The sequence below is a fragment of the Eurytemora carolleeae genome, unplaced genomic scaffold, assembly GCF_000591075.1.
Source record: "Eurytemora carolleeae unplaced genomic scaffold, Eaff_2.0 scaffold956, whole genome shotgun sequence".
Taxonomy (NCBI): Eukaryota; Metazoa; Arthropoda; class Copepoda; order Calanoida; family Temoridae; genus Eurytemora; species Eurytemora carolleeae.
In genome coordinates, this window is record NW_019396923.1 from 13568 (window position 1) to 41121 (window position 27554).

Consider the following 27554-nt stretch of genomic DNA (forward strand, 5'->3'; position numbering starts at 1 on the left):
GTTTGGTTTGGTTTCTCGTCTCCGAGAGGAGCTTTTAGGTTGAAGACGACATTACATGGAGGGGGGGGGGGGTCTTAATGTTAATGGTTGACACCTACATATACAAATATTTGGAATATCTTTATCCTACATATAAAAATATTTGGAATATCTTTATCCTACATATACAAATATTTGAATATCTTTATCCTACATCTACAAATATTTGGAATATCTTTATCCTACATATACAAATAATGGAAAACGAACCAAATATGAGCATTTTAACAAGTCTGTTTTAAAATCGTTTTTGGTTATTTTTATGCATAGATTTCTCGTCTGGGTCAAAAGTGAAAGAAAAACAAATTATTGAAACAAACTATTTTAAAAACATGTTCTCTTCTTAAACTGTGCCAAATTTTGACTCTTGAGAGAAAAAATAGGCAAAACGCGAACCAAAACTGTTATTTTTTTCCAACAAATCTTTCTTTCTCTTAATCTCCTTTTCTTTCTAGTTGATGCAAATCCTCTTTTTTTCATTTTTATTCCTAATTGACTCCTTCCCAGTTCACCCTGACCCAACTAAAAATGCAAGTAATTTTTTCCTGTATTTCTTCACTTTTATTATCTACTTGCAAGATACTTAAAATCAATAACCTCACAATTTTAAAAAACCATGTGGTTTCCAAAATGTTTTTGGCCTTTTTTTATTTAACCCTAATCCCAAGATATAAAAGTTCATCTATAAATATTTAATTTTTTTCAAAAGGGGAAAATTATTATGATGGAAACAAAATTTAATTTTGCTGTTGGTATAATTCTTAGTTATCATCTCATGTGAAGATCACAATCTTCCTTGTTGATTTCTGGATTTTATATTCAATCTTCCTCTGCTGGTATCTCATCTCCAGCTTCTTCTTAAATTATCATTTTCTTGAGATTATCTCTATCTGTTTGTATCTGTGAATTGAGTGGAAGGATTGTATGAGCTAGGTTTAGATCTTGTAATCCCTCCTCTGGTCTACCAAGAGCAACCAGAGCTTTAGCTCTCCTACAGAGTATCTTGACCCGTCTTTCCTTGTTCTCATCAACCTGGAGAATAGGATGGAGTTAACACAACTCTTTCAGTTAGAGTTTAAAAAGTATTCGGTACACGGGCAGCCGTAGTACATTTGAATTTCCGAGCCGGGTCAACCTTTCTGGTCCCAGTTTGTACTGTACCTAGCTTTATAGGCAGGACTAGCCAGTGCAACAAAGTTGACGCGGTCAGACTTTATGCTTCATAAAGTTTGAATTTACTTTTACTAAAGGGGCAGATTTGCGTGGGTAAATGATGGTGTTTTTTCTTTTTAAGCTGAGATTTAAAGTGACACTCCAGCTAAAATGTGCATGCCCGATTTAAAAGGTACCCTTTAAACCGTGTCATAAAATTACTTATATATTCTTATCTTTCTTTCTGAAATAGATCATTTTCAATTGTGCAGCTTGATAATTCGACATGCAGCCATGAAAAAGAAGAAATTAAGAGAATTAAACACTTTTAAATAGATAAACGACAATATCTTCTTTATTGTTACGCACTTATAGATGTAAAGTTTATCGTTGTATGTCGTTGGAGAATCTTTGATTGGAGTTCACTTGTAATTAAGTTCACAGTCCCTTTAATTAAATGATATAATTAATTAATCATGTAATTAGGTTTACATTCCCTTTAATAAAATAATATAATTATTTAATAATGTAATTGCCAGTAAGACCACCTGTAGGGTTTAAATTTGTTTTATTAAAGTGCACTATACATTATGTTAAATGTATGCAAATAAAAGTTTGTAATGATTTTTTACGATTTGTTCTAAACTGCGAACAACAGCACAAACAGTTTGATAGATCAGATGATATACGTACAGGGTGTCCCAGATCATATTAGATCGTTTATATCTCTAAATTGCGAGTTTAGTACTAATCGGAAAATTTAAAAAGAATGCACCATTTAAAAAAATCTATAAGGCTAATATTAAAATTTGTATGCATAGAATACTAAGGTTTGTGTGTATTATGTGCGTATTTTGGCGCTAAAGCTTGGAGATAATCTAATATCATATGGGGACGCTCAGTATAAAACCTCTGGAATTCAGTATATTTACCGGTGGGTTGAGCAGACTGATTGCCAGGTTTGAGTCTTGGAGACATTTCTCCCATTCTTCTAGTAGCAGATAGACCAGAGTTCGGTTACTAACTAACTCCAGGTTACTAAATAAAAAAGGATCATCCTGGGTTTAAACTTAATTGTCAATTACTTAGCTTACCTGGGGAATTGTTCACATCCTTCTGTAAGAATACTTTCCGCAGACCTGAAGACAAAGGTTTAAAATGTCGTCTTGAACTAACAAAATTTCTCCTCTGAGGCCGTTCCTTCCATAAACTACATTGGTCGACAACTTGACGTCTCCTATTTTGGTCGTGAAATGTACGGAGAAATATCTATCTATCAGATAAGAATTTAGCACGAGACATCTAGCGGCCAACATATCGTCCCCCAAAGTACGTGAAATACACGACCACTTTCTATGGAGAGAATGGGCTCTGATAATGCAGGGTTACCCGGGGGAGTGAAGCCCTGGACGCCATAAGCCTCCGCTGTGCAGACAAGAGCCTCCCAGATTTGCTAAGCAGACCGAGCCTCCGCTATGCAGACCGTGCCTCCTCTATGCAGTAAACAAACCTCCACCATACAGCACAGCTTTTTTTAAATCATACAAATTTTCTAGATTTAATTAGGCACTATTTATGATAATTGATAAATACTTCTCATCTTTGAGAAACCTCTCATACCACAATGTCGATAAATTAGTAAAAACATCTTTTATTTAAACTTCACAAGTTTAAAGAAAACCTCCTGTATTACACAGGCACATTTTGTTGTATTGCGCATGCTCAATACTGCATAGCTGAGGCTCGATCTGCCTAGCAAATCTGGGAGGCTCGCAAGTCTGCATAGGATCCGGGGGTTCCCTCCCTCGTTACCCACAATCACACAGGATAAAACTTCAGAGACGACTGAATAGAATTTATTTATTCTTTATTCTTAGATTCCTGGTACCCAGTGCTACCTGGTACCCTCCTGGTACCCTGCAGAAACAGACTTGTTCGTATCTTTCCCCGATAATTTAATAAACAAACACCTTTTAAAACTACTTTTGATGCAAAAGTCCAAATTAAACCTTCATATCATCATATTTTAAGAGTTTCAAGTCGTTATTACAGTACGTCTCATTCTTTGTGGGTAATCTTGAAGGTTCAGCCAAAATATTAGAGATTTTAGAGCAAATGTACTCTAAGGACTATAAGCATGGAGAAAAGAATATTCTATTCTCTATGTATATAAGTCGAATATAATTACTAGAGGTAAACGAATAACTATGAATTTAAAGTATTGGAAGTTTTATTTCTGAAACGAGCTGTAAATTAATCGTATGAAGATGTATCAATAGATAAATTATGATTGAGTATTTACCACAAACCCAATTTTCTAAACTCTATATCTTGGCAATCTGAATGTTTAAATCTATGTTATTTGATATAAAAGAATTCTGCGGCATTGGGTGGTAAAGATATTGAAATTAGAAAACCACCATTTCGGTAATTCGGACATGTACGTATTGATATATATGCATAGAGAATAGAATATATAGAGAGGAATTAAAAGAATCTCTCGGTATGAATTTTTTCAGTCCCTTTCAGCCTGAAAGGGAGTTCAAAGTGTACAAATCATGTAAATGTTCACAAATTATATGCAGTAGAGTACATTAATACAGTATGTTCCCTAGACTATTCATTTCAATTTCGAATTTTTTAAACTGTTTAATAAACTTTATAATGAATTAGGTTCATTTGATTTATAGTTATAACGGAAAATCATCGTTTGTAAAGTGGAAGGCATAGAGTCTATGTGAAATGATCATTGGTCAATTATGAAACCAGCCTTTTTCCTAATTTGGTTTTCTTTTAACAATAATTTTAGATTTCCTATAAAATGATATTCCAGGGCCCAACAGGTTATATAGCATAAATATGTGAAGTACACCTGCAGTATGGAAACAGTACAACAAAATGGCCAGTCTTTTTTCTAGTAAATTCCTCTCTATATATTCTATTCTCTATGTATATATGCTGAACACTGTAAGTAATTATATTTTTATAAAAATAACTTGATATTTATTTATCTGACCTTAGATCCCCACACTGGATAAAGTTCACTGCTTTCTGATTAAACTGTTTAAATGTCAGGATTTCTGTTTTATCCACTTCTTTATCTTCTCTTTCTTTTCCTTCTCTTAGTTTTCCTTCCTCCATCTTCTTCATCCACTCCTCCTCCTCCGCCTTCCTCGACTCTCTGGCGGGCAACCGGGTTCTTTTGCTCAGGTTCACCTTATTATCATACAATTTTTTTCGTTGGAACTGAAATTACAATTTGTTGTGTATTTTTAGAAATTAAGATCCAATGCCGAGTATTGAATTCAATCTTCAGATCGCTTAGTTATAGTTAAGGGAGATAAGGTTGTGGTTCAAGAAGAATTGATTTCTTTTTAAAATGTAAAATGTAGAAATGCAGAGAGATTATGTAAAGAGTTTAAGTGGAGCATTCGAACCCTTCTTAGTATTTTCTGGATATCAGAAATTTATCCTTTCGCGAATATACTTCCCTAAATTAAATAAACTTACTTAAAGAGACTGTAAAGGAAAAAGGAAAGGGGGTATAGACTGAAACCTAAGCATTTTAGGAGTTGATTGAGACCCATGAGAGTTCAATCTGATGTTCCTGTCTCGAGATATTGATATTAAACTGTGTCAAATTTATAAAAAATCCATAGATATAAAAATGGTAGGTTTAAAAGAATCATATTCAGAAAATACAGGGTGTCCCACATCATATTAGACCGAGAACGGGTCTAAATAACGATTTTCGGGACTAATTAGAAAATTTCATTAGAATGAATCATTTTGAAAAATAATATAAGGCTTAAATAAGAATTTTCTTGCGGAGAAATTTTTCGAGTATTAAGGGTTTATTTTGGTGTTAAAGGTTGGAGATAATCTAATATGATATGGGACGCTCTGTACATAACCAATCTGATAAACGACGATATCCCAGAATAGCTTAAGAAACTTAGGTTTGCCTCTATTATTGTTTGGATTTAATAATTTTTCATCTTTAATAGATATGATAAATAATATTATTTATACGTCAGTATCACGTGACCAGAACTTCCACTTATGGCAGTGCAGTATACTGGTCACCTGTTACAGATGGAGTCACGTGATAATGATATTGTACTGCCATTGGTTGGAGTTCTGGTCACATGATACATACATATTTATTATATTATCAGTTATATCTATTAAAAATGTAAAATTATTAAAGTCAAATAATAATTAATAGAAGCAACCCTAAGTTTCTTAGACTCCTCTGGGATATTGTTGTTTTCAGATTGGTTGTTTATTTGCTGAATATGATCCGTTTAAACCTATTATTTTTATACAAAATTATATATATATATAGATTTTAGTATAAATTTTACACAGCTTTATATCAATTTCTCTAGTCAGGAACATCAGATAGAACTCTTTTGGGTCTCGATCAACTCCTAAAAACCAGTCAGTGCTCATACCTTACCTGGATTCCCTGGACAACAGAACAAAATCTCCACCTCCATATCAGTGATCTTAACCTACCTGGAATCTGGATACCAGAACTCGAACTCCAACTAATACCAGTGTGTTTTCTCTACCTATTTATGAGAGCTAACAAAAATCTAAAAAGTAAATACCAAAGCTCTTACCCTACTGGGTATCAGAATCAACCTTACCTAGATAACTGTACTCCAAATTACCTGGATACCAGTGCTTGCCTAGATAACTGTACTCCAAATTACCTGGATAACAGTGCTTACCTAGATAACTGTACTCCAAATTACCTGGATAACAGTGCTTACCTAGATAACTGTACTCCAAATTACCTGGATAACAGTGCTTACCTGGATATCAGTGCTCCAACCTTACCTGGATATCAGTACTCCAATTTTACATGGATTACCGTACTTCAAACTTACCTGGCTAACAGTTCTCTTACCTTCACTTGATAACAGTACTCCAACCTTACCTGGATAATAGTACTCCAACCTTACCTGGATAATAGTACTCCAACCTTACCTGGATAACTCCTCCTGTTCTAGGAGGAACCATTGCAATCTCTTTATCCATCTCCCTCTCATGAGCAATTCGTCCTGCAAAGTCTAAATCATATTTGTTTCTTCTCCTCCTCCCGTCCTTCTCATCATGCATTACCTAGGTTTGAAAATTATATATTTACAAGATTCTGATGCAGTTTAAAACACTGTGTCATTGTGTTCTGATATTGTTTTTTAAAGGTGTTCTTGAAGTAGGAATAACAAATTCAGACACTCTTATAAATCTTTCGATAAAATGAAGTCTGTACAAGGTGTTCCAAAAAAACAAGTGAATTAAATGGCAACTTTTATATTGTCCTTGAATAACACGGTATTGTTTTTCTTGAGCACAATAATAGTAATAATTCATTCAAAATTAAAAATTAAAGGCGATCATAATGTCGTCTCCCATTTTGACTGATCCACCCTGTAGTTCCAATTCCTCCCGAAGTAAATATTCACCTCTGCAATTGCAACAACTTTTCTCCGTTCTATCTCCTCTCTCCGTCCTTCCTCTTTTTCCATGGTTAACCCCACACACTTCTTCTCTCGTTCTCCTCTCTCCTCTATCCTTGCCTTGTCCTGGTTGTTGAGGAACAGTCTTAACTTCTCCTCTTCCCTTCTCCTCACATCCTCCACTTCCTTTTTCCCAACTTTGGTTCCGGGTCTTCCCCATTTTCTTCTTTCCAGTTTATCTTTCATTATAAACGTATTTAAAGGGACTGTAAAGGAAAAATGAAAGGGGATATAGACTGAATTCTAAGCATTTTAGGAGGTAATCGAGACCCATAAGAGTTCTATCCTCTGGGATATCGTCGTTTTCAGATTGGTTGTGTATTTGCTGAATATAATCCGTTTAAAAACCTACTATTTTTATACAAAATTTTATATATAAAGATTTTTGTATAAATTTGACACGGTTTTATATCACTTTTTCGAGACAGGAACATCAGATAGAACTCTTATGGGTCTTTATCAGCTCCTAAAATGCTTCGGTATCAGCCTATGCCCCCTTTCATTTTTCTTTTACAGTCCCTTTAAGCTTGAATGTCACTCAGCCAATCTTAAGCTTTTTATTATATGATTATTTTGATTAAATAATTCAGTCTTTTAAGAATCCTAGCAAGATGCCTGCTTAAACATTAGTCCAGCAAAGTTGAACATTAGTTCAGCAAAAGTAAAACTTTAAAAACTTCTAGTTTTGTTTCTTATATTTTTTAAATCAGAACATTTATAAAGACGTTTTTACCTAAAATTATCTCCAGTTCACCCTAAAAATATATATATATTTCACTCTTTAAAAATATGATTTTAATATTTCAAGATTTAAGTATCTACTCGTCTATTTTTTTACTAACGTAAAATTTCGTGATCGTTTCTCCGTCGCACCATTGAACCAGCTGTCAATTTAGGTTCAATACCTGGTATATAAATTTCTCCGTCCTGTCCATCCCACCGTACATAATTGAGTTTTAACACCTAATATATATTTCTCTGTCTATAATCTTGTCAGTTAAGTTTCAATTCCTGATATATATTTCTCCGTCCTCCCCATCCAATCCCATTTACTTTAGTTTTAATAACTGATATCTATTTATCCGTCCTCCCCATCCAAACATCTCAGTTTAAGTTCAATACCTGATAAATATTTCTCCGTCCTCTCCATCCAACCTTGTCCTCTAGAAGAATCTCGTATATGTACGGAGGACAAGAAACCTAAAAATAGAATAAAAAATGTCATCAAAGTTTGTCAACCATTAACATTAAGACCCCCCCCCCCACAGTTTATGTAATATCGTCTTCAACTTAAATGCTCCTCTCGGAGACAAGAATCCAAACCAAACAATTTCAGCCCGCCTTTCTTCCTTGTTCTCCGATGACGGAGTTAAAACGTTTATCAATTGTGAACCAGTTCAAAGTTAAACAAAACATTTCTATTTAAAGAATTAGTGACCTTCATCAACATTTAATTGACAATCTTTTCAGAAGTTTTAATGTATAAAAAGCGTCTTCGGACTTTTCGACAGATAGCCCCCCGAATATAGGAAAATAGATCGTAAGAATCTTTTCATTATAAATTTGTAAACCCTGTAATAATTATTTATCATCATTCATTTCGTTATTTTTTTAGGAAATAAAGAGTTTTCTGCATTATCGATTTTGATTCGTGGGTTATACCTTGTCTATCTGTTCATCGTCAGAATCTTGTTCCTTAGCGACAACAAAGTTATATCTTTAGACTTAAATGTTGTAGACCTTATTTATTTCAAACTTTAATTTCGGTTAGTTCGAGTAATCAAAGTTTGAAATACCAAAGGTTTACACCTTCAGGTTTACAAGATATAGAGATTAGAAAATCTAATTTTGTGTCAAAGTTCTTTATTAAATTGTAAATTATATGATATGAATATAGCTGTACAAAACGTCACTAAAATATTTTATAAAAATGTTTTGATGATTATTTTCTTTTTATTTATTATTATCATATATATTTATATAAATATATATATAAGGTAGATAATCTAATATTCCTTTGAATAGTGAGAATATATTCTCCGGATAAATATATTAGTTTTGTTTTCCTTTACAATAAGACAACAGTAGTCCCTTCACACTGCTCTCATCTGACATCAAGTCAAACTAAAGTAAGTTGGGGCCATGATTGAAATCTTATATATTTTTTAATCATTACATAATTCTCTTATTGAAGAGCTATTAAGAAAAACAAAGATGTTTTTGATATCTTACATGTGCTCAGATAAAGAAATTAAGTCTTTGTCACAAACGCACATTTTTGAATCCATATATCTGTGCAACCTGGCGGTTTAAACCTTTGATATTTCAAGCTTAGATTATTTGATTTTACAGAATTAATCGTTTGAAATATCTAAGGTCTCCGACAATGGGGTCACAATAATATAAGGATAAAAAAATCAGAGTTTGTGACAAAAACTCAATTCCTTTGGTTTTCTCATACTTCTATGAATATATTTGACCTTCTCATTCTGTCTAGTTTGCAGAGAATATTAAAATATTATTATTTTATTATATATATATATATATATATATATATATATAGATTTTAGTATAAATTTTACACAGCTTTATATCAATTTCTCTAGTCAGGAACATCAGATAGAACTCTTTTGGGTCTCGATCAAGATTCTAAATGGATAAAAAGTCGGAAAATTTGGAGCAAAACAAACAGTTTCAGTAGAGGATAGGTTTGCATTAATGCAGCTGCAATGTTAGATCAATAAAAGGTCAATAATAAATCAATTCATACCATTGATGAATGATAAGTCAATGTTAGATCTTGATGATATATTAATTCAAATCAATGATAAATCAATGTTATATATCACTGATAGATCGGTTAGAACGGTGTTAAGTCAATGATAGATCAATAATAATCTGTTATTTTAATTAATCTATGATTTCAACTAATTTTTAACTACACCATCAACATATGTAATATGTAACATGTATGTATATCAATGTGTATGAATAAATATTTAGTAATAATAACAAAGCAATTTTATATCATAATGATAAATGATAAATCAATACATCAATAATAGAACGATTCAAATCAATGTTATATCAATGATAGATTAATAGATTAGTGTTCGATCAATTTCATAGATCAATGTTAGAACTATTGTTAGATCAATGAAAGATCAATAATAAAACAATATTAGACTAGAAAGATCAATAATAAATGAAAAATAAATGAATTTTTAGATCAATGTTAGATCAATGATAGATCAATGATAGATTAATAATAAATCAATAATTGATCAATAACAGATTAATAATAAATCAATGATAGAACAAAAATAGATCAATGATAGATCAATAGTAGATCAATGATAGATCAATAATTATTCAACGATATATCAATAATTATTCAATGATAGATCAATTATTAATCAATGTTAGATCAATGATAGATCAATGATATATATATTTCTATTGTAGAGTGATAAATCCTGATAAAATAGTAAAATCTGTTTATATCCTAACATCTAAATGGTTTCCCGGATTCTGAAAGAGCTTTGATCATTTGTCAAATGTTGAATAAAGATAAAATATAGAATTCTATAGTTCTAACACTGTAACTTCTTTAACTTCTCTAACTTAACTTCTCTTCACTGAAGAAAATGAAGTATTTCTTTTCTATAATTTGTTATTACTTTCATGACTTATATTCAACAAAGAATTGTTGCATTGAATCTTAAATATATACCCATCTTGTCAATTTAAAAATTTTAATAACCTTTAAAAATAAGCTTGTTTAGATATAAATCAATATTGGCTAAAGTCGTGCTTAAAATTAGATATAATTTCGTTTTAACTTAAGGGACTGTAGACGTAATTTCAAGGGAACCAACATTAGTAGAGCGGCACGTCTGGTTCACTGCGGTACCCTCGAGACCTTTAATTAAGATCAATGTTTGACAAAAACCATATCTGGAGATATAAACTTTACTTTGCAACAAAAATCCCTAATTACTCTAAATAAATTCTTCCTAACTCTCCAGAGCCGCGGCTTAAATCCTCCAAAACCCGGTTTAAATTAAGCGTCGGCTTAAATCTTGAAACATTTGATACAATTTTAAGTGGAACCAATCATATTTAAGCCACGGCTTAAATTTAAGCCGCCGCTCAAATTCTTTAAATTCGGCCTCAGGTATGGGTAAAATACTATACCTTGAGATATACGTCCGTCTGTGTTAAATGAAGGTTCTCCGTCCTGACTCCAGGTATGCGTAAACTAATCCTAATTGTGGCTTCGGTCTCACTCCAGTCATTTTCATTGAGATAGATAGGCATTATTTATATATGTCTATATATATAAATATATTTGTGGAATAAAAGAGAAAATAAACCTACACAGAGAAGCCAAACTCTGTAGATGAATTGTATCTGTCCTAATTTTAAAGGTATAGGTCTGAAAATTATAAACAATAATTAGAATTTAATTAAATAAACTGATTTGAACTGGAAAAAAATTCTGGAGACTAAGAATGTTTTAAAATAATTTCTTTTGTTAATACTTGTTATTGGTTTTAAATATTTACGAAAGCAATCGCTTTCGGATAGTTCTTGATTAAAAAGCAAATATTTCAAGTAGAAAATTTGGGACTTGTACTCTTATTTCTTTTACTTTCTACAGAACTCCAAACATGTTTGGAATTATCTTGTAATATTACGACTCTGCATACAATACAGTTTACATTGTACAGCTAATACTATGATAGAATGGTGATACATTGTAAATACATTATTGATCAAACTGCGCTTATCATCATAGAGATTCTGCTTTCTATTTTAGGGTTTATATAGATGATATTAAATGAGATATGCATGGTTACCCTCAAAATGATGGGACTTTTTTGACGACAAAAACTCTTTAAATATGACGATGATCAGGATGATAGATTTGGTTTACTGCCTCAATATAATATTTTAATGGTTTTCTAAATTGTTTGGTAAAGAAGGAAGCTTGTTTACAACTGAATATAAGAAACAGGGTTCAATGAATTCCGTACAGTCGTCTCTGATGTCGCATCTTTTTGTGTGTAACTCAGTATTCACAAAAAATTAATTCCATTTAAAATTGTGAATTTTTACTTTATCTGTTTTCTGAACTCTTTCACAAAATTAATCAGCGGCTTAAAATTGTTAAAATAACACGATAACTTGTAAAAATAGTTTTTATCGCGAGATTTTTTTAGAATATGATTATCAAAATTTAAATCTATTCATCGTATTTTTATCTCTCTGTCATTGAAAAATTTTGCTATTGACAGTGAAACCTATAGAACTGAAATAGGAAGGAGACTTTAAGACGCAAGTTATGATTTCAAATAGTCCATTGAACTTTAAATATAGAAATTGTGCAGTGCACACAGACTCATTTTACATCACAATTTGATTTTCAAGATAATATTAAACTATTTGCTTGATAACATCATCTGTAATGCACATAAGATTGATCAAAATTCATATTCTTATCTATGATACAGTTACCTTCTTTCTTTTTCTTATTATATATCTATCTCTTCTCTCTGGCTTACTATATATAATCTCTAAATGGTTTTATTATATATCAATGTCCTCTATATCTATCCATTACAGGACAGTAATTGCATCTATAATAGCCTCTAATATATAAGACAATAATGTTTAATAACGGTACAATATGCAAGAAAATATAATACATATTTTCTTTCTTCTTCGGTACGCGGTACTAACTAGAGATTACTATGTCCGGACTGTGTCAAAAGAAACTAGTCATTTAAAATCCATTAAACTAAATATTGAAGAATATCGCAAATAATAAAAAAAAATTTAAATCACGCGAAATTAACAAGAGCTTAGTTTGTCGTGGGTATATCGGATAAACGTTAATATCCACGCACGTTAATATTTAAAACGCACATTGCCCAATAAAAATAAAAAATAGAAATTTAAAAAAAATAAGCATTTAATGAGGGGAAAAGGGCTTGAAAGTAAAGGCTAACTTGAAAATATAACCAAGAAATCACATGATCTACATTGATTGGATTAAAATGGTTTCAAACTGTTACAATCAAATCTTGACATGTTAGCCACCGTGAAATCTAAATTGTGAATGTAATGTATAAAACGATACAAACATTAAATTTAAATTTTGAATAATTTCCCGCCAAATTGCTCTCAGATTAAGTAATAATTGAGCTGTAATGTAAACTAAATATTATATATTACATAACATTTTTATCTAGCTGTCTATATATTTTGGTGTTTGTCCTAAATATTAAATTTGAAGAAAATAAAGGTTCAGTATAGGATGGTATTGTACAGACGTAATTTCAGGTGATCCTCCATTTTATATAGTGGCATGTAAGATTCACAAAGAAACCTGACCTTTCAGTCTTTGTCTGTTCAAGGTTGAATGAGATATCCGTATTTTGGTTTTATAAAAAAATTACTTGCGGAGTCAAGCTGCAGAAATGATATTAAAATTCAACACATTTTAAATGTAAAAAGAACGATATTGTTATTCCGATTAAGGATATCGTTGTGAATCGGACACACCACTCTATAAATGAAAGGTTACTTAAAATTAAGTGGAAAGTCCCTTTAAGATTGTAAACTCACTCAGGATGAGAAAAGAATAGTAAATATTATTCTTCATTTTTTCTAAATAATTTTAAACTTACTTTTATCGTGATTCAATCTCTTTTGACATTTTTAAGGTCATGACAAACCAATAAGACGAATTTTAGTTGTAGGTCGTCATTAAATTCTCATATTGCATCTTTAATTAAGATAAAATAGTACGAAAACCTTTACTGTGGGTTCAATGTACGTATAGAGCGGAGTTTTTTTGTTTAAAGTGCAACCAAACAACTTTCCGAGGACAAAATAAGTATTTTTTCAAATCTCCATTTTTTATGTAACCCCTAAATATTTCTTCTCATATCTTCTATTTTAAAATTTCACACTTTTTATCTCTTCATGTCTCTTTATCTCTATGTAAGAATATCTATCGTTATCCATATATCTATATATTTATCCATCTATCTATCTATCCCCGCCTAACTGTTGAGTATCAGGTTGAGAAGATGAATCTGGGTATACGGGGAGTAAAGAATGGGTATTTGGCGTGACAGGAGTCCTGTTCATGGTCAGGCAGTTAGAACCAACCAGTCTAACCAGGCATGAAAGATGGTAATGACTCATACTTTACAGTGGTTCCCTCGTCCCATGGTATTGATCCCGTCAGCTAACGGAGCTCTCCTATTGGTTGGTTTCGGAGAATTCCCCTCCTCTGTTTGGTCGGAGAAGAGGATCCCTTGGGAGGCTTTCCCCGTCTTAGTGAAGATCCAGGCAGTGAGAAGATGACCGTGTTGAAAGAAGGGAAGATACTAAGTATGTTTACAAGAAGAAGAGTTGAGAGAATCGGATCAGATTTAAACTGTTCCTAGCTCTAGAGTGTAGTCTCACTATAAAACATTAACTTCAATCAACTCTTAGTTAGTGATGAGTCATACCAGGAGTAGAACGTTCAAACAACAAGTTTTCGAAACTGCGTTCGTTAGCAGTCGGTTCAGCTCTACGGAGGACCTAGATGAGGTTGACAGGATCGCAAACCATCCTCTCCTTCAGCAAAATCGTCTCAGGAAGTCCAGGTCCGCTATGGGAGGGTCTGTGGACCGGGGGGTCTCAGCATTCTTAGAGAGAACTAGTCCAGGTCCAGTTAACACTCGGATGTCCAGGTCGACAACCCTACACCTATCTACTGTATCTGCTACAGCTAGTCCCTCCCAGGATACATGGAGCTTTCCGTTCCGTCCTAGATCTGCTTTTACAAGAATAATGCGTCTTACAAAACCACGCAGCTGTGACAATATCCTAGAGCAAACGTCCCCGGCTCAACTTAAAAAGAACCATTCCAGGTCTGTGAATAATATTCTTCGTGATAAACGTGGTGACTGTGACTCACCGATTACTCAGACCAGGGATAAGGTTTCACCATATCAGTTTTCATCATCACACAGTGTCAATATTAGCAAGAACTGTTCACAGGTCTCCGGAAATAGTTTAGAAAGGTCCGAGAAACCTATAAATCAGTTTACAGAAACTATTCGTAGTGATAATCTAGTTCCTAGTCCTTCCACAGTTTCAAGGAAGAGTTCAATATACTCCAGTCCTGCTTTATTAACTCAAAGGAAAGTGCGGACTGCTCCAACAATAAATTCTCCTTTGTCCGTAAAAGTTAAATCAAACTTTTCTCCAGATTCTTTATTACACAGCGGTAAATCAACTCCTTTGGAACCTGGAGTATCGTGGCAGGGTTCGCCGGAGCTAGGTTTGCCCCAGGGTTCAAGAACTCCGGATAAATCCTTGTGCCGGGTTCAGGTAGATCTCCATAGTCCTAGGTTTGGTTCTCCCAGGGGAGCAGTTCAACGCAAACCTAATCTATCCTGTCAGCCTGGTTTCCCTACTCCTCCAAGCACTGCTCCGACCCAGAAGAAAATAATGGGATCCACCGCTCTAGCTGAACCGTCAAATAAATTTGATTTCACGGCCAGGTTCGCTTCAGAGAGTAATGTATCTCAGCTAGCTGAACTCCGTCAGAGCAGCAGTGCTGAAAGTACTCCACAGAAAAATCAGGTTATCCGTTCCCGTCTCCGTCCTCGTCGTAGACTAGAACTACAGCTTAGGACGAGAAGATATCAGAGTTCCTCCTCATCATCTTGCCTCTCCAGCTGGGAATCATTGGACAGTAACACCAGCAGTCAGGGGTAAATATTTTCAGTTTAAAGGGACTGTGCTTGTATTTTAATTGATCTTCTATTTAAACAGTGTCATACTCGATTAACAAGATATAAAGATAATCATGGACTGCTTTATCCATCTTGATAAGAAAAATCGGAAAATGAATCGGAAATGTCACTTTTTAAATGGAAGATCACTTAAAATTACGTTTATAGTCCCTTTAACTATCTTCCAATCTATCTATCCTTGATTCTGGGGAATATTTCTATGAACTATATACTACGGTTGGGTTGAAAGAATGCTCTTAGTCCTTTCATGTGAACTCTGATTCAACTGAAAAGTTTAAATTCTAAACTCAGCAACAAAATATTTAAATTTAGTTTACATAAACCTGGGGTTCAAACTATCTCTGCAGCAGTTCACAACTACTCTTTATTTTGTGTCAAAAGAATCCTAACTTTAGAAAACCTTGAATGCATAATTCAGTTTTTTATACTCAAGTCTAAGAAGCATAGAGATACTTAAAGTTTACATAGATTTTTAATTAGGGAAAACACAATACGTTTGATCTCGTTAAAAAACATAAGATTTTTTACTACATTAGGCTTAAAAAAACTGCAATAAATCTGAAGATTATTTTTATTTTTAGCAAACTATATTTAAAACTGAATACATGATTTAGATGTGCAGAGAGGTTTAAGCTATCTGCATTTATTTAAGTAAAATGCATACATTAGAGACTTTAGAGTTAAGAATGAGGAAGGTTCATAAAATTTATAACTACTTTATGCCTTTGTTAATTGCACTATTGACTTAAATATGATTTTTAAAATATTAAAACTGCGAAAAAGTTGTGTTATATTTCAGAGGAAACCACATAAATAAAACTGAAAAAATTATATAAAAACTGAGAAAATGTAATACATTTTTTCGGATTTAATTGATTTGATATAAACTTCAACAAATATAAAAAGGCAATTGATCAGGTCATAATGCACTAAAAAGAGCAAATTTACTAAATTGGATTATGTTTATTTTTTTTTAAGATATGGATTAAATAAGATAATACTGGATTAAACTTGATCGAACTGCGAAGGAGCTTTTGATTTAAAAAAATTCCGGAATTACATTTTATTGAACTAAATCAAACTGTACTTTCCGGGATTTGGTTTCATTAAGAAACTGTTTTAGATTGTATTTTCTGAATTTACTAAAACCTGGATGAATTATTTTGTAAGAAATTGGATCAAAATGTTTTTTTTTCTCTGAATTATGCTGTAAGAAACTGGACTAATCCAATCATCCGGTATTATATTTGACAAATAACTATAAGCGTAAAGGAATTATGTTGCATAAAACTTGATAAGACTGTTCTTTTTTCGGGATTGTTATGTTATCCCATAAATATATCCCATTCCAGTTTTTTCCAACTCAATTCTGAGAATTACAGTCTAATCAAGTGTCTTACAACATCATCCCGAATAATATCGTTTTGTACAGTTTCTTAGAACGTAATCTTAAATGTATGTTGTAAGAAACTGGGTTAAACTGTATTTCTCGGGGTTGGACCGGGAAAAAACTGGATGGATTGGGTTATATGGGATTATATAGTCAAATACTGATTTAGCTGGATTGCGTTGTAAGAACCGGGATTGTCCAAGATTACAAGAGAGTTATAAATCTAATAATAAACTGGATCAAACTGCTTTAAACCAGATTAGACCTGACAACACCGGCAAAACGTTTAGGCCTTGTCTCAATCTTCTGTTCAGACATGCAACACAAAATTATTTTTTTTAAATTTTTGAATCCTTTTTATTTTCAGATACGGTAGCGAGTCCAGCAGTGTACATGAGGAGACAAAATTAAGGAAGATTGCAAACCTAAATATTCTCTCTCCGATCTCAGATAAATCTGGGGAGCAGGTATCCCCTTCCTCGGATAAGGAGACAGACCCAAATGCTAACCCGCCCTATCAGGGTCGTCTTGACAACAAGGACCATGAGAGCGAGGGCTATAAACCAGGCAAGAAGAGAAACCTAAATCTTAATCTCAACCTAGAGAACTCTTCTTGTGAGAACGTATCTTCTTTGAAGAGTCTTCGAACCCCAGATATCCAGCAGTATCTGAATGTACCCTGGGATATGCCGAAGTTAAAGAAGAAATTACAAAACCGTCGGAAGTTTTGTTTTAGCGGTGAAACCAGTAGCCCGGAAAACTCACCCAAGAAGTCTAGTATGCCAAAGAGTCCTGATGTAGATCTGATATTCCAGAAGGACTGGTTGAAGAAGAACAATAATGAGGATATTATGTCAACCTCAGATGAGAACTCCGAACTCTACTCTAGTGATAAAATTAATCCCGGTGAAAAAGTTTCAAAGAATAAGCGCTTTTTTAATCGAAATAGTATTAGTTTATCCGCCAAGGTTCAGGGTTCCGACTCCGGGATCTCTATGAGCTCACAAGAAATGAAAGAGCTCCTGGATGTCCCCTGGAGTATGCCAAAGTTAAAGAGAAACGCCTGGATCCGGACAAATCCAACCCCGGGATATGATTTGTCTCGACACGGACGGGTTAATGATTCTCCAAGTAGGACTGATCAAATTAACTTGGTTCACGCTGACTCTTTTAGTTTACAAACCAAAGATAAACCTAGTCCAACAGATGTTAACAAGGAAAATATTGAAAGTGAGCCTAATCCCGATATTAAGGATGAAAAAAAGTTTCAAGATTTGTCAGATCTTCCATTCTCAATTCCAAAATTAGAAAGAAAACTGAGAGAACAGAATGCGTCCAGCTCCAGTCTGGAGATTTCTAAACCTAGTATTAGTATCCGTCCTCTCTCCCTGTTCGTCCCTGTACCTGATTCAAACCCTGATCATGATCCATCGATATTTATAAATTCTGGAATAAATTTGAGAAATCAGGATGTTGGGACAAATCCTGGCTCTCCACACTTCTCATCCGAACCTTTATCTAAACCTTCACTGAAACCTCTCTCATTAAACCTATCCGGACCCAGTAGAGGTAACATTAAACCTTGATTCTCATTTTTTATTCACACTTTTAGTTTTCTCTTTATATTTCTTTTTTAGTCCCATTTTCATTTTTTTCAACTTTTGCATTTTCCAGAATTCTTCGTTGTATGACTACATATTTAATTTGTATCATAATTAGACTTTTTATACTTTTCTTTTTGAAAAATTGACAGATAATTGCAAAGTTTATATTAATAATTTCAAATTAATTGTTATCTGTTTTTATATTCTTTCAATTTCCCTCCCTTCTTTTCTATTCAACTCCTTTGTTCTGAGTTTATAATTAGGTGGAATATCCTTACTTACATAGTATAATTATAATATATCCAGCTAATTTATATTCAATTAATGGAAGCTTAATAAGATTACCCTACCTTCATACAAACAATACTTACACGACTCAACACTTTTACACTAAAGCCTAAAAACCTCGGATACATAATTACTATTCCCTTTGTTTAGATATATTAAAAGAAATCTTTTTTATCCTTTAACCATACTTCTCCGGGATAAGGACAGAACTTAATTCCTAAAGACGTTTCACAAAATCAAATTACAATTAGAATTACATTTTTCTTTACTGATTGTAATATTTCCTATCTATGTATATTGTAAATACTAAATATATAGCTATTAATCAGTGTCTATCCAACCAATATACCACAACAATGGAACACTGATATATACTCTTTGTAGGACAAAATACTACCTATGTGAGGTTTTATCCTATTATTAATTCCCAGATTTTTAGGTGCAACACAAATGTTAAACTAATATTTTTTTTCGAATATCTTTGTACAATGTAAATATTTACATATCTGTTTGTTTCTCTGTGTATATCCTGATATCCCCTTAGCTTTGCTTTTAATTTCATCAGTGTTCTCATATTAACAGTTACTGTTACTCTCCCATATCCAGCACATTGAGAAAACCAATCCCATCCACTCTCCAGACTCTTACAATGTAACATATATGGCTGTAAATATCAAATATCCCCCCCCCCCTTCAAACATTACCAATCCTTATCCCCCCCCCTCATTTTTCCCTCGATAAGTACACAGAAAGAAATCTCTCTAAGTACACATTGCCTGATCAAACCCCTAGTTCCAATAATTTTACGACTTTTGCTAAATTTCGAACTTTCTCGCATGTGCAAATTATTTCAAATTATTTAAGTTACTTTAGTTTTATCATAGTATATGTGAAAGAATTGCACCAAACTCTCCCATCTTTCCGATTATTCTTCCGATATTAATTTGTTGGGAAATTTTAACTTGAAACTTTTGTCTTCCGAACAATTGTAGCTGGTCTCCTAATATTTATTTTGGCAAAGAAGGCAAAAAAATCTTTAAAATGAAAACCTGCGGTCGCAGTTTTCCAGGTTTTTTTTTAGGAAATTCTTTTAATTAAAAGCTTTTAAAGTTGTTGACAGTTGTTTTAGTTAATAAAGGATTCCTGTTGTAGATTAATCATGAGATCACAATGGAAGCAATTATGCTAAAGCATTTATACGTTTAAAAGTATCATACGTCCTAGGCTTACTGCCCCCCCCCCCCCCCCCCCGAAGACGACTACATGTTTTCGGATAAACAGAACTTGTAGGTTTTCTTTCTCTCAACTCTGCTGAGAAAATGAAGGAAAAAGAGAAAAATATTGTTCAGTAAAAACATCCATCCTCCTCCTCCTGATGCCACGGTTACTTCTTGCAGTAGAATCTGCCAGAATCATTTAATTATAATTCATCTCTCTTTCATTATCCATCATTTATCTCTCTTTCATCCATCATTCATCTCTCTTTCATCCATCATTCATCTCTCTTTCATCATCCATCATTTATTTCTCTTTCATCCATCATTCATCTCTCTTTCATCCATCATTTATCTCTCTTTCATCCATCATTTATCTCTCTTTCATCCATCATTTATCTCCAGTCAAATATTCCAGACATTTATTAAACAAAATATCCTTCAAACTTTGCTAGTTTATTGAGCGATTTATTTATTTTTGTGTGTTTTTCTCTCTTATTTGCGTACTTATTAGTACATTTTCAATGTGCGTCCTATAGTAGTGCATTCTCAATGAACGTCCTTACTTGTGCATTTTCCATGTGCGTCCTCGATAGTACATTCTCAATGTGCGTCCTCAATGTGCAATGTGCTGCGTCCTTTTTATTATTGCACCTGTCTCATTAATAATAATTAGTGCGTTGCGTCCAATTAAGTTATAAGCGCGTCCTCTTCTTCAACAGTTAAACTCTAAATAAGCCGTACATCGAATGAATTTATCAAATGTCGTCTTGACAATTTTTCAATGGGGTTTTTACTATTTTACGTAGATCTCAGTATTTGCGAAAAAAAATAAATTTCCATGAATATGCGGGAACAGTTTTAAAGAGCTCCAAATAATTATTTAATCAAAATACTAAATATCTGCAGCATTCCAATCTCAGAAAGTGATGTATGGTTTATTTAGGGTTAAACTGTATAATGCTGCTAAATGTCCCCTGCTAATTCAAGTTTATCTACTCTACATTCATTATACCAACTGAAGTTGGTATAAATAAAAACATCTTTTCACACTTAATTAGATAAAAATACCTTTCGGTTAGATCAAAAAATAATAAATTGTTTTTAGATAAAACTCAGTTTTCTCTTTCTCTGGGACTGGGATGCAATGATGGTGCTGGAGGAGGAGGAGGAGAAGGACGAGGTGGGATCTCCAGGAGACGTCCAGGTCTCTCCTTTATCCCCCATTTGAACCTGGCAAATAGTGTTCTAGTTGATGTTGATCTACCCCTAGAGAGACAAGAGTAAGTATTCAAACTAAATATATACAGTGATAGCCAGAAAACTTTTGAATAGGAAGTCGACTTTTAGACTCAAGTTATGACTTTAAATAACCTAATGCACATGAAATACGATAATTGTGCAGTATAATCAGAGTTCAGATCCATTTTCCTTAATATATGATTTAATAATTTTCTAGTAAAGCTATTTGCTTTGGAACATTTGCGTTGTAACAACATAAAATGAACTTCACTATTGCTTTAATGTCGTCTTCCTGTTTTTTGTTTATCACTGTATAATTTTATTCCTGGAGATCAAGGGAATATTCATGTGCATGGTTTCTGTTTTGATGCAAGTTTCGTATGCTGAAAATGTATTCGAAAACGTTTGGAATCTTAGTCCCGGAAAGCTTTTTAGATAAAAACTTAATAAAAGATTTATTAGGTGGTATCATGGTATCCTGAGCAAGACAGAAGTTGAAAATATTCTACGGACGAGGGCGGAGGGTAGCTACCTAGTCAAAGCAAAGGCCGGAGATGGCGAATATTCCTTGGCGATTAAATCCGCCAAGGGTTTTATACACATGAGATTAAGTCGAGGATGCGGAGGAGGGTTCAGATTGGGAGAGGAGGAGAGAGAATTTAATAGTGTTGTTGAGATGGTTAAACACTACTCATTAAACAGGTTAGATATTCTGAGGAACCACCGATTACTTGACTCAAACTCTAATTTTATAATCCTTGCTTCTTTACAGCCTGATTTCGTAGAACTTTGATATCACGATAAAACCAAGTAGCCAGAGTTTGAAATATCAAAGGTTTTCATCATAAGGTTGCAAAGATATAGCGATTAGAACATTTGAGGTTAAGGCGAATAATCAGTTTCTTTACCTAAAGTCAATACAATTCTTGAATAAAGATATCTTATTAGCTTTTATTAGTCCGGTCTTTAGTTGGTTAATGTGTAAAGAACTATTTTGCAATGAAATGAAAATAGTCGCCATTGCTTTCTAATTTAATCATTGAGTTACCAAAATCTATGAAAAATTCCTTTAGTCTACATAATAAAGCTCTTTGCTTAATGCTCATATATATATTTAATTATTTCTTTAAAGAATCAGTTTCAAATTAAAACAAATTAAAACAATATATTTCGGAATCTCTTTATACATTATTTTTTATTTATATATTGACAATGGTTCCATTGAATACCTTTATCTAATCAAAAATGTGGAAGATATTGCTGTTTTTATAGGTTAAAGTGTTTATTTCTGAGTATCCTGAAGAATGCCTAGCATAAAATATGATGTTGACACAATAAAACTTCAAATCATATTTTAGATACGCATTTTCTTTTATATATATTATATACTAGCTTGGGAACCCAGCGTTGCCCAGTGGAGTTATAGTTAGTCCCACAGTTTACCTGCTCTTTGTCTTAAATTACGATTTTAGCTATTTAAAATCTGAAAACCAAGCTAAGAACATTCCCGTCGTTCTCCCAAGTTTTTCAATCAAAATTTGAGGCCAATAGGTATACGGGTTCCTAAGTTATGATCGGACAAACAAACAGACAGACAAACAGAGGTTACAACTTTATATATAGATATATGTTAGCTTTAGTTGTCCAAACGGCAAACCAAATTGGCAGAATTTTTTTCTTTCAAAAATAGAATTTTTTTTTCAAAATTATAATTTTTAAATGTTTTGAAAATTTTTCGGGCAACGCCGGGCACTTTAATCTAGTATCTTAAATCTTTAATAATACAATTTCCAGAGATCTAGAATCTCAAGAATTCAGATGGAATTTTTAAGTATTTTCCGAGCATGGAATGAAGAAAAATGATAGATAATTGAGAAAAGTTTGCTAGAAATAAATGTTTATTCTGTCCCTAGAGAATATGTTGTATGCTGGAAAACTAGGATTGAACTCCCTCCTAGATGGGATAAATCACATTGAATTAATGTCAACCGCACAGTTATACACTCTTTCAACAATTCAAACAGAAAATTCAAAATAAAAATAAAGTTCGAAATTTTTTTTAATTTCCCAAGAAGACTCGATTATGAATAAGTAGCGACCAAAAAATCAAGTTTAAAAAACGAATAATGTTTATCTCTACGTGCTTCACTATGAGAGGGAACAAGACCCCAAATCTGTTCTATCCATAGCGCTATTTGTCATCGGTGCAACGTTAATTCCGTCATCCTTTGTAACATTCAATTTCATTTTTTTGGTATTTTTGTAATTATGCATAGATTATGTGTATTAATATGATGATTTGATTTGAATTTTTTAAGTTTTTGCCACAAACTCAAATTTTCAAATCCCTAAGGCTTTGCAATGACATTGAGTTGCTAAGATATCGAGAATAAAAATCAGAGTTAGTGGTAAAACCTCAATTCCTTCAAAATATTTTTATTTTAGGTTGCCAATAAAAGGGGCGGAACATCTCTGTCTTATTACTCCGGCCACGGAAGAGTTACTCTAAGAATAGAATTCATCTATACATCAACCTACCCTGAGCAAGATTTAGTTATAAACCTACCCTGATAAAAGATAACTAGTTTTGAACCTACACTGAATCGGATACACATACAAGCTCACTAGTACTGTACTTACTCTTGTACAAGACCCCCTAGTTCTAAACCTACCCTGGTACAAGACCCCTAGTTCTAAACCTACCTTGATACAAGACCCCTAGTTCTAAACCTACCCAGATACAATACCCCTAGTTCTAAACCTACTCTGATACAAGTCCCCTAGTTCTAAACCTACCCTGATACAAGACCCCTAGTTCTAAACCTACTCTGATACAAGACCCCTAGTTCTAAACCTACCCTGATACAAGACCCCTAGTTCTGAACCTATACTCTGATACAAGACCCCTAGTTCTAAACCTACTCTGATACAAGACCCCTAGTTCTAAATCTATACTCTGGTATACAAGATCCTTGGTTTAAACATACTCTAATACAAGACCCCTAACTCTAAACCTGTACTCTGGTACAAGACCCCTAGTTCTAAACCTACCCTGATACAAGACCCCTAGTTCTAAACCTGCCCTGATACAATACCCCTAGTTTTAAACTTACTCTGATACAGGACCCCTAGTTCTAAACCTATACTCTGATACAAGACCCCTAGTTCTAAACCTACTCTGATACAGGACCCCAAGTTCTAAACCTATACTCTGGTACAAGACCCCTAGTTCTAAACCTATACTCTGGTACAAGATCCCTATTTCTAAACCTACTCTTATACAGGACCCCTAGTTCTAAACCTATACTCTGGTACAAGATCCCTTTTTCTAAACCTACTCTGATACAAGACCCCTATTCTAAACCTATACTCTGGTACCCCTAGTTCTAAACCTATACTCTGGTACAAGATCCCTTTTTCTAAACCTACTCTGATACAAGATCCCTATTCTAAACCTATGCTCTGATACAAGCTTACCAACAATTCCAAACCTATGCTATTCAGATGTAGATATGTAGGTTTGAATCTAGATCAAGATTTTAAAAAACTGATATTGTCTCCATTAGATCTAACATTAATTATAAAAACAAATGTGGTATTATCCTTTAAAAATTTTTTTTTCAGAGCATTGGTATCGTGCAATACAGTGAGACCAATAAAACCCCATTTCACTCGATAAGTTGATTTTCAAGCTGTTGGTAAAAGTATTTGCTTTAAAACAACGTGGGATAAACGCAAAAACGATTAAATGTCGTTTTCCTATTCAACAGTTTTATGGTCTTCACTGTATGTCTCATACTTTATGACAGATTTTGAATACAAAATAAAAGTAAAAGACAACGAAGACGACTTTTGCCAAAGTTAAAGTTCTATGAAAGAGCAGCTTAAGATATTATAAGGATGTGAAACTTCTGAAACAATTAACGACGACCTTTGCTCTACTCTGGTCAAAAAAAACAAATATTTATTTATTTATTCATCTATTTATTTTTTGCATCAGCTGATAAATCATAAACTTAATAATACTCATAATATATGTCCATTGTCCAGTGTTCATGTAGAACGGAAAACATAGATTTTTAAAATTAAATAAAGTATAGAAATTACGTTTCCATTTATTAACTTTCTGTTTGTGAAAATTAGCCTGAAATTATAGATTAGGGCCCGGATGGGTAAAATAGGTAAAAAATAAGACTTTAGAACGACCAGAAATTCTTTCAATAGAACGATCGGAATGTTGAATTCAAGTTTATTTGCAATTCAAATCAAGGAAATAATTTGCCAATAAAAAAGTTGATAAATAAAATTCATAAAAATCTGTAAACATGTCCCCACGAAGTCCTATACTTCTCTAATTAGGGGAGACATAACTATTTGGAAACTGAAGTCTAATGATTTAATAAAGATTGTTAGGTTTAAACAATATTGAAACTTTCATGATCGAATATGAAAAAGCATAATTTTAAACCAAAACACAATGTTTTCTGTAGTTTGGACAAGAGATGAGATTACTAGAAAAGCCCTTAAGTTAGATGTAGGTCCGCTAACGAACGGCAAAATTCGTTATTTTTGAAATCGTTAACAAACAAAAATAGCCGATATTTAAAAAAAATTAACGGTAAATAAAGAATAACGACTGGCAACGTTGGCGATTACTGAAATATATTCCGTTAGCGCCATGACTGAAATCAACGAACGGTAACTAACTAAAAATGACTGAAAATACCTCTAACGAACGGAACATTCCATTTCAAGGTCCGTTACCTATAAAGTTTTTTTTACGATTTGAACCCACCGTTAACGATATGGATTTTAAAAAACCATGGAAGAATTAAAGAAATAGAAAAGAGAAAACAGAATCTACAGCTTCATAAGCAAGACGAAAATATTTATGGCATTTTTCCCGATGGAAGCTGCAACAGACATTGTTTTAATTTTTAATTAAAAAGTCCAATAAAACATTTCAAAATAAGAGTTGAAAACGACTTTTGTTCTTATAATCCTCAATTACTATGTGATTCCGAGGGAGATTCAGAGAGTTAAAGTTTTGTGCTTTTTAGTGTAAAAATTCCTACTAATTTTACATTTAGTATTCATATAACAAGATTTTACATAAAGTATATAACAAGAAAATTATGATTGCTGTCTTCATTATTTCTTTTAATGAAAAAATAGGAAAACATATCGCTACAGGATTGCGTAATTTCTAATTATTATACCTGATAGATGTTTAAAAATGTTCAGGGCGCATTTTAAAAAAAATAGTAAAAAATTTAAAAGTTAAAACCAGAAAATAGTGAACTTCTTGTTTTTTTTAATTATGAAATATCGCTAAGGATTTTGCAGTTTGCCACGGAACTGTTAAAGATAAACTGTGAAAACCTGAAAATTGTGAAATATAAACTTGAAGACGAAATTTATTATTTTAAAAGTCCAATAAACATGAAATAAAGGAACTTTGTTGTGGGCTTTGTGGGCAATTGACCATTTTACTTTGAGAAGAGATTTTTCAGGTACTATTTCCTTTTTAACAACAAAAATTTGCACCTAAATTTTGCTTTGATGTTGTCTTCCTATAACACCGTTTTTATTTTAACTGTAATAGGCTTTTAGGTCACTTCGCGCCCAATGCTCATCTTCTATTTCAACTTTTAATTGTGGCTATCTGTGAGCGGCTTTAACCTTAAGCATCTTCTCTACAGTATAAAAAAAGAAATAAAGTTTGCGGATTTCGTAATGTTTTTTTGCGCATTTTCAAAATTTTTGAAATTTTGATCATGCTTAAACCTTCCCTGGGGTCAAGTAATGTCCCACACAAAATTTAGTCCTAATCGGTTCAGCCGTTTTGACGTTTATTGGATACAAACAGACAAACAAACACCAAGACAAACTAAATTTATATATAGATTAGTTGTAACTATTTCAAGTTACAAAATCCTTTAAGCGACATTTATGAAGTAAAAGAAAGGACAAAGACGACATTTATTCTTTTTCTTCAAATCTTTCTTATTGATTGAGAGAAATACTTTATTTTCATTGTAGACCTCCACATCACTATAGTTTCAGTTAAAGTAAATATTTTCATTTACTAAAAGCGCCGATTGAAGGATTCATAACTCTGATCGATTGGATAATGATATAGATAGAAAGATAGATGTTACCGCCATACTATTTCTATTGGTTCAAAATAGACAACTGACTGAACCCTGATTGGATCAGGCACTAATGTACTCGGCATACAGGAGTGACATTTTGGTTGGAGGACATCG

General features: G+C 32.9%; 2 protein-coding genes across 4 annotated transcripts; one reads left to right on the forward strand and one right to left on the reverse strand.

The window, feature by feature from the left end:
* Positions 1–105: 105 nt before the first annotated feature.
* On the reverse strand, positions 106–11216 carry LOC111710160 (dynein assembly factor 4, axonemal). The gene is made up of 9 exons (XM_023484214.1): positions 10920–11216; positions 7845–7922; positions 7456–7477; positions 6669–6901; positions 6190–6324; positions 4208–4407; positions 2286–2330; positions 2124–2229; positions 106–1071 (listed from the first exon to the last, which is right to left on the reverse strand). The coding sequence occupies exons 1-9, from the start codon at positions 11040–11042 to the stop codon at positions 898–900; spliced, it is 1116 nt and encodes a 371-aa protein (XP_023339982.1). The 5' UTR covers positions 11043–11216; the 3' UTR covers positions 106–897.
* On the forward strand, positions 8531–25391 carry LOC111710159 (uncharacterized). Of its 3 annotated transcripts, none has more exons than XM_023484212.1 (6): positions 8531–8851; positions 13814–15505; positions 17305–18506; positions 21152–21326; positions 21748–21987; positions 23731–25391. In XM_023484212.1, exons 2-6 carry the CDS (start codon positions 14241–14243, stop codon positions 23792–23794), a joined length of 2946 nt encoding a protein of 981 aa, XP_023339980.1. In that variant the 5' UTR covers positions 8531–8851; positions 13814–14240; the 3' UTR covers positions 23795–25391. The 3 variants fall into 3 exon arrangements, with proteins under 3 accessions (XP_023339980.1, XP_023339981.1, XP_023339979.1); XM_023484213.1 differs by having other exon boundaries at positions 13950–15505; XM_023484211.1 differs by lacking the exon at positions 8531–8851 and having other exon boundaries at positions 13393–15505.
* The last annotated feature ends 2163 nt before the right edge of the window (positions 25392–27554 follow it).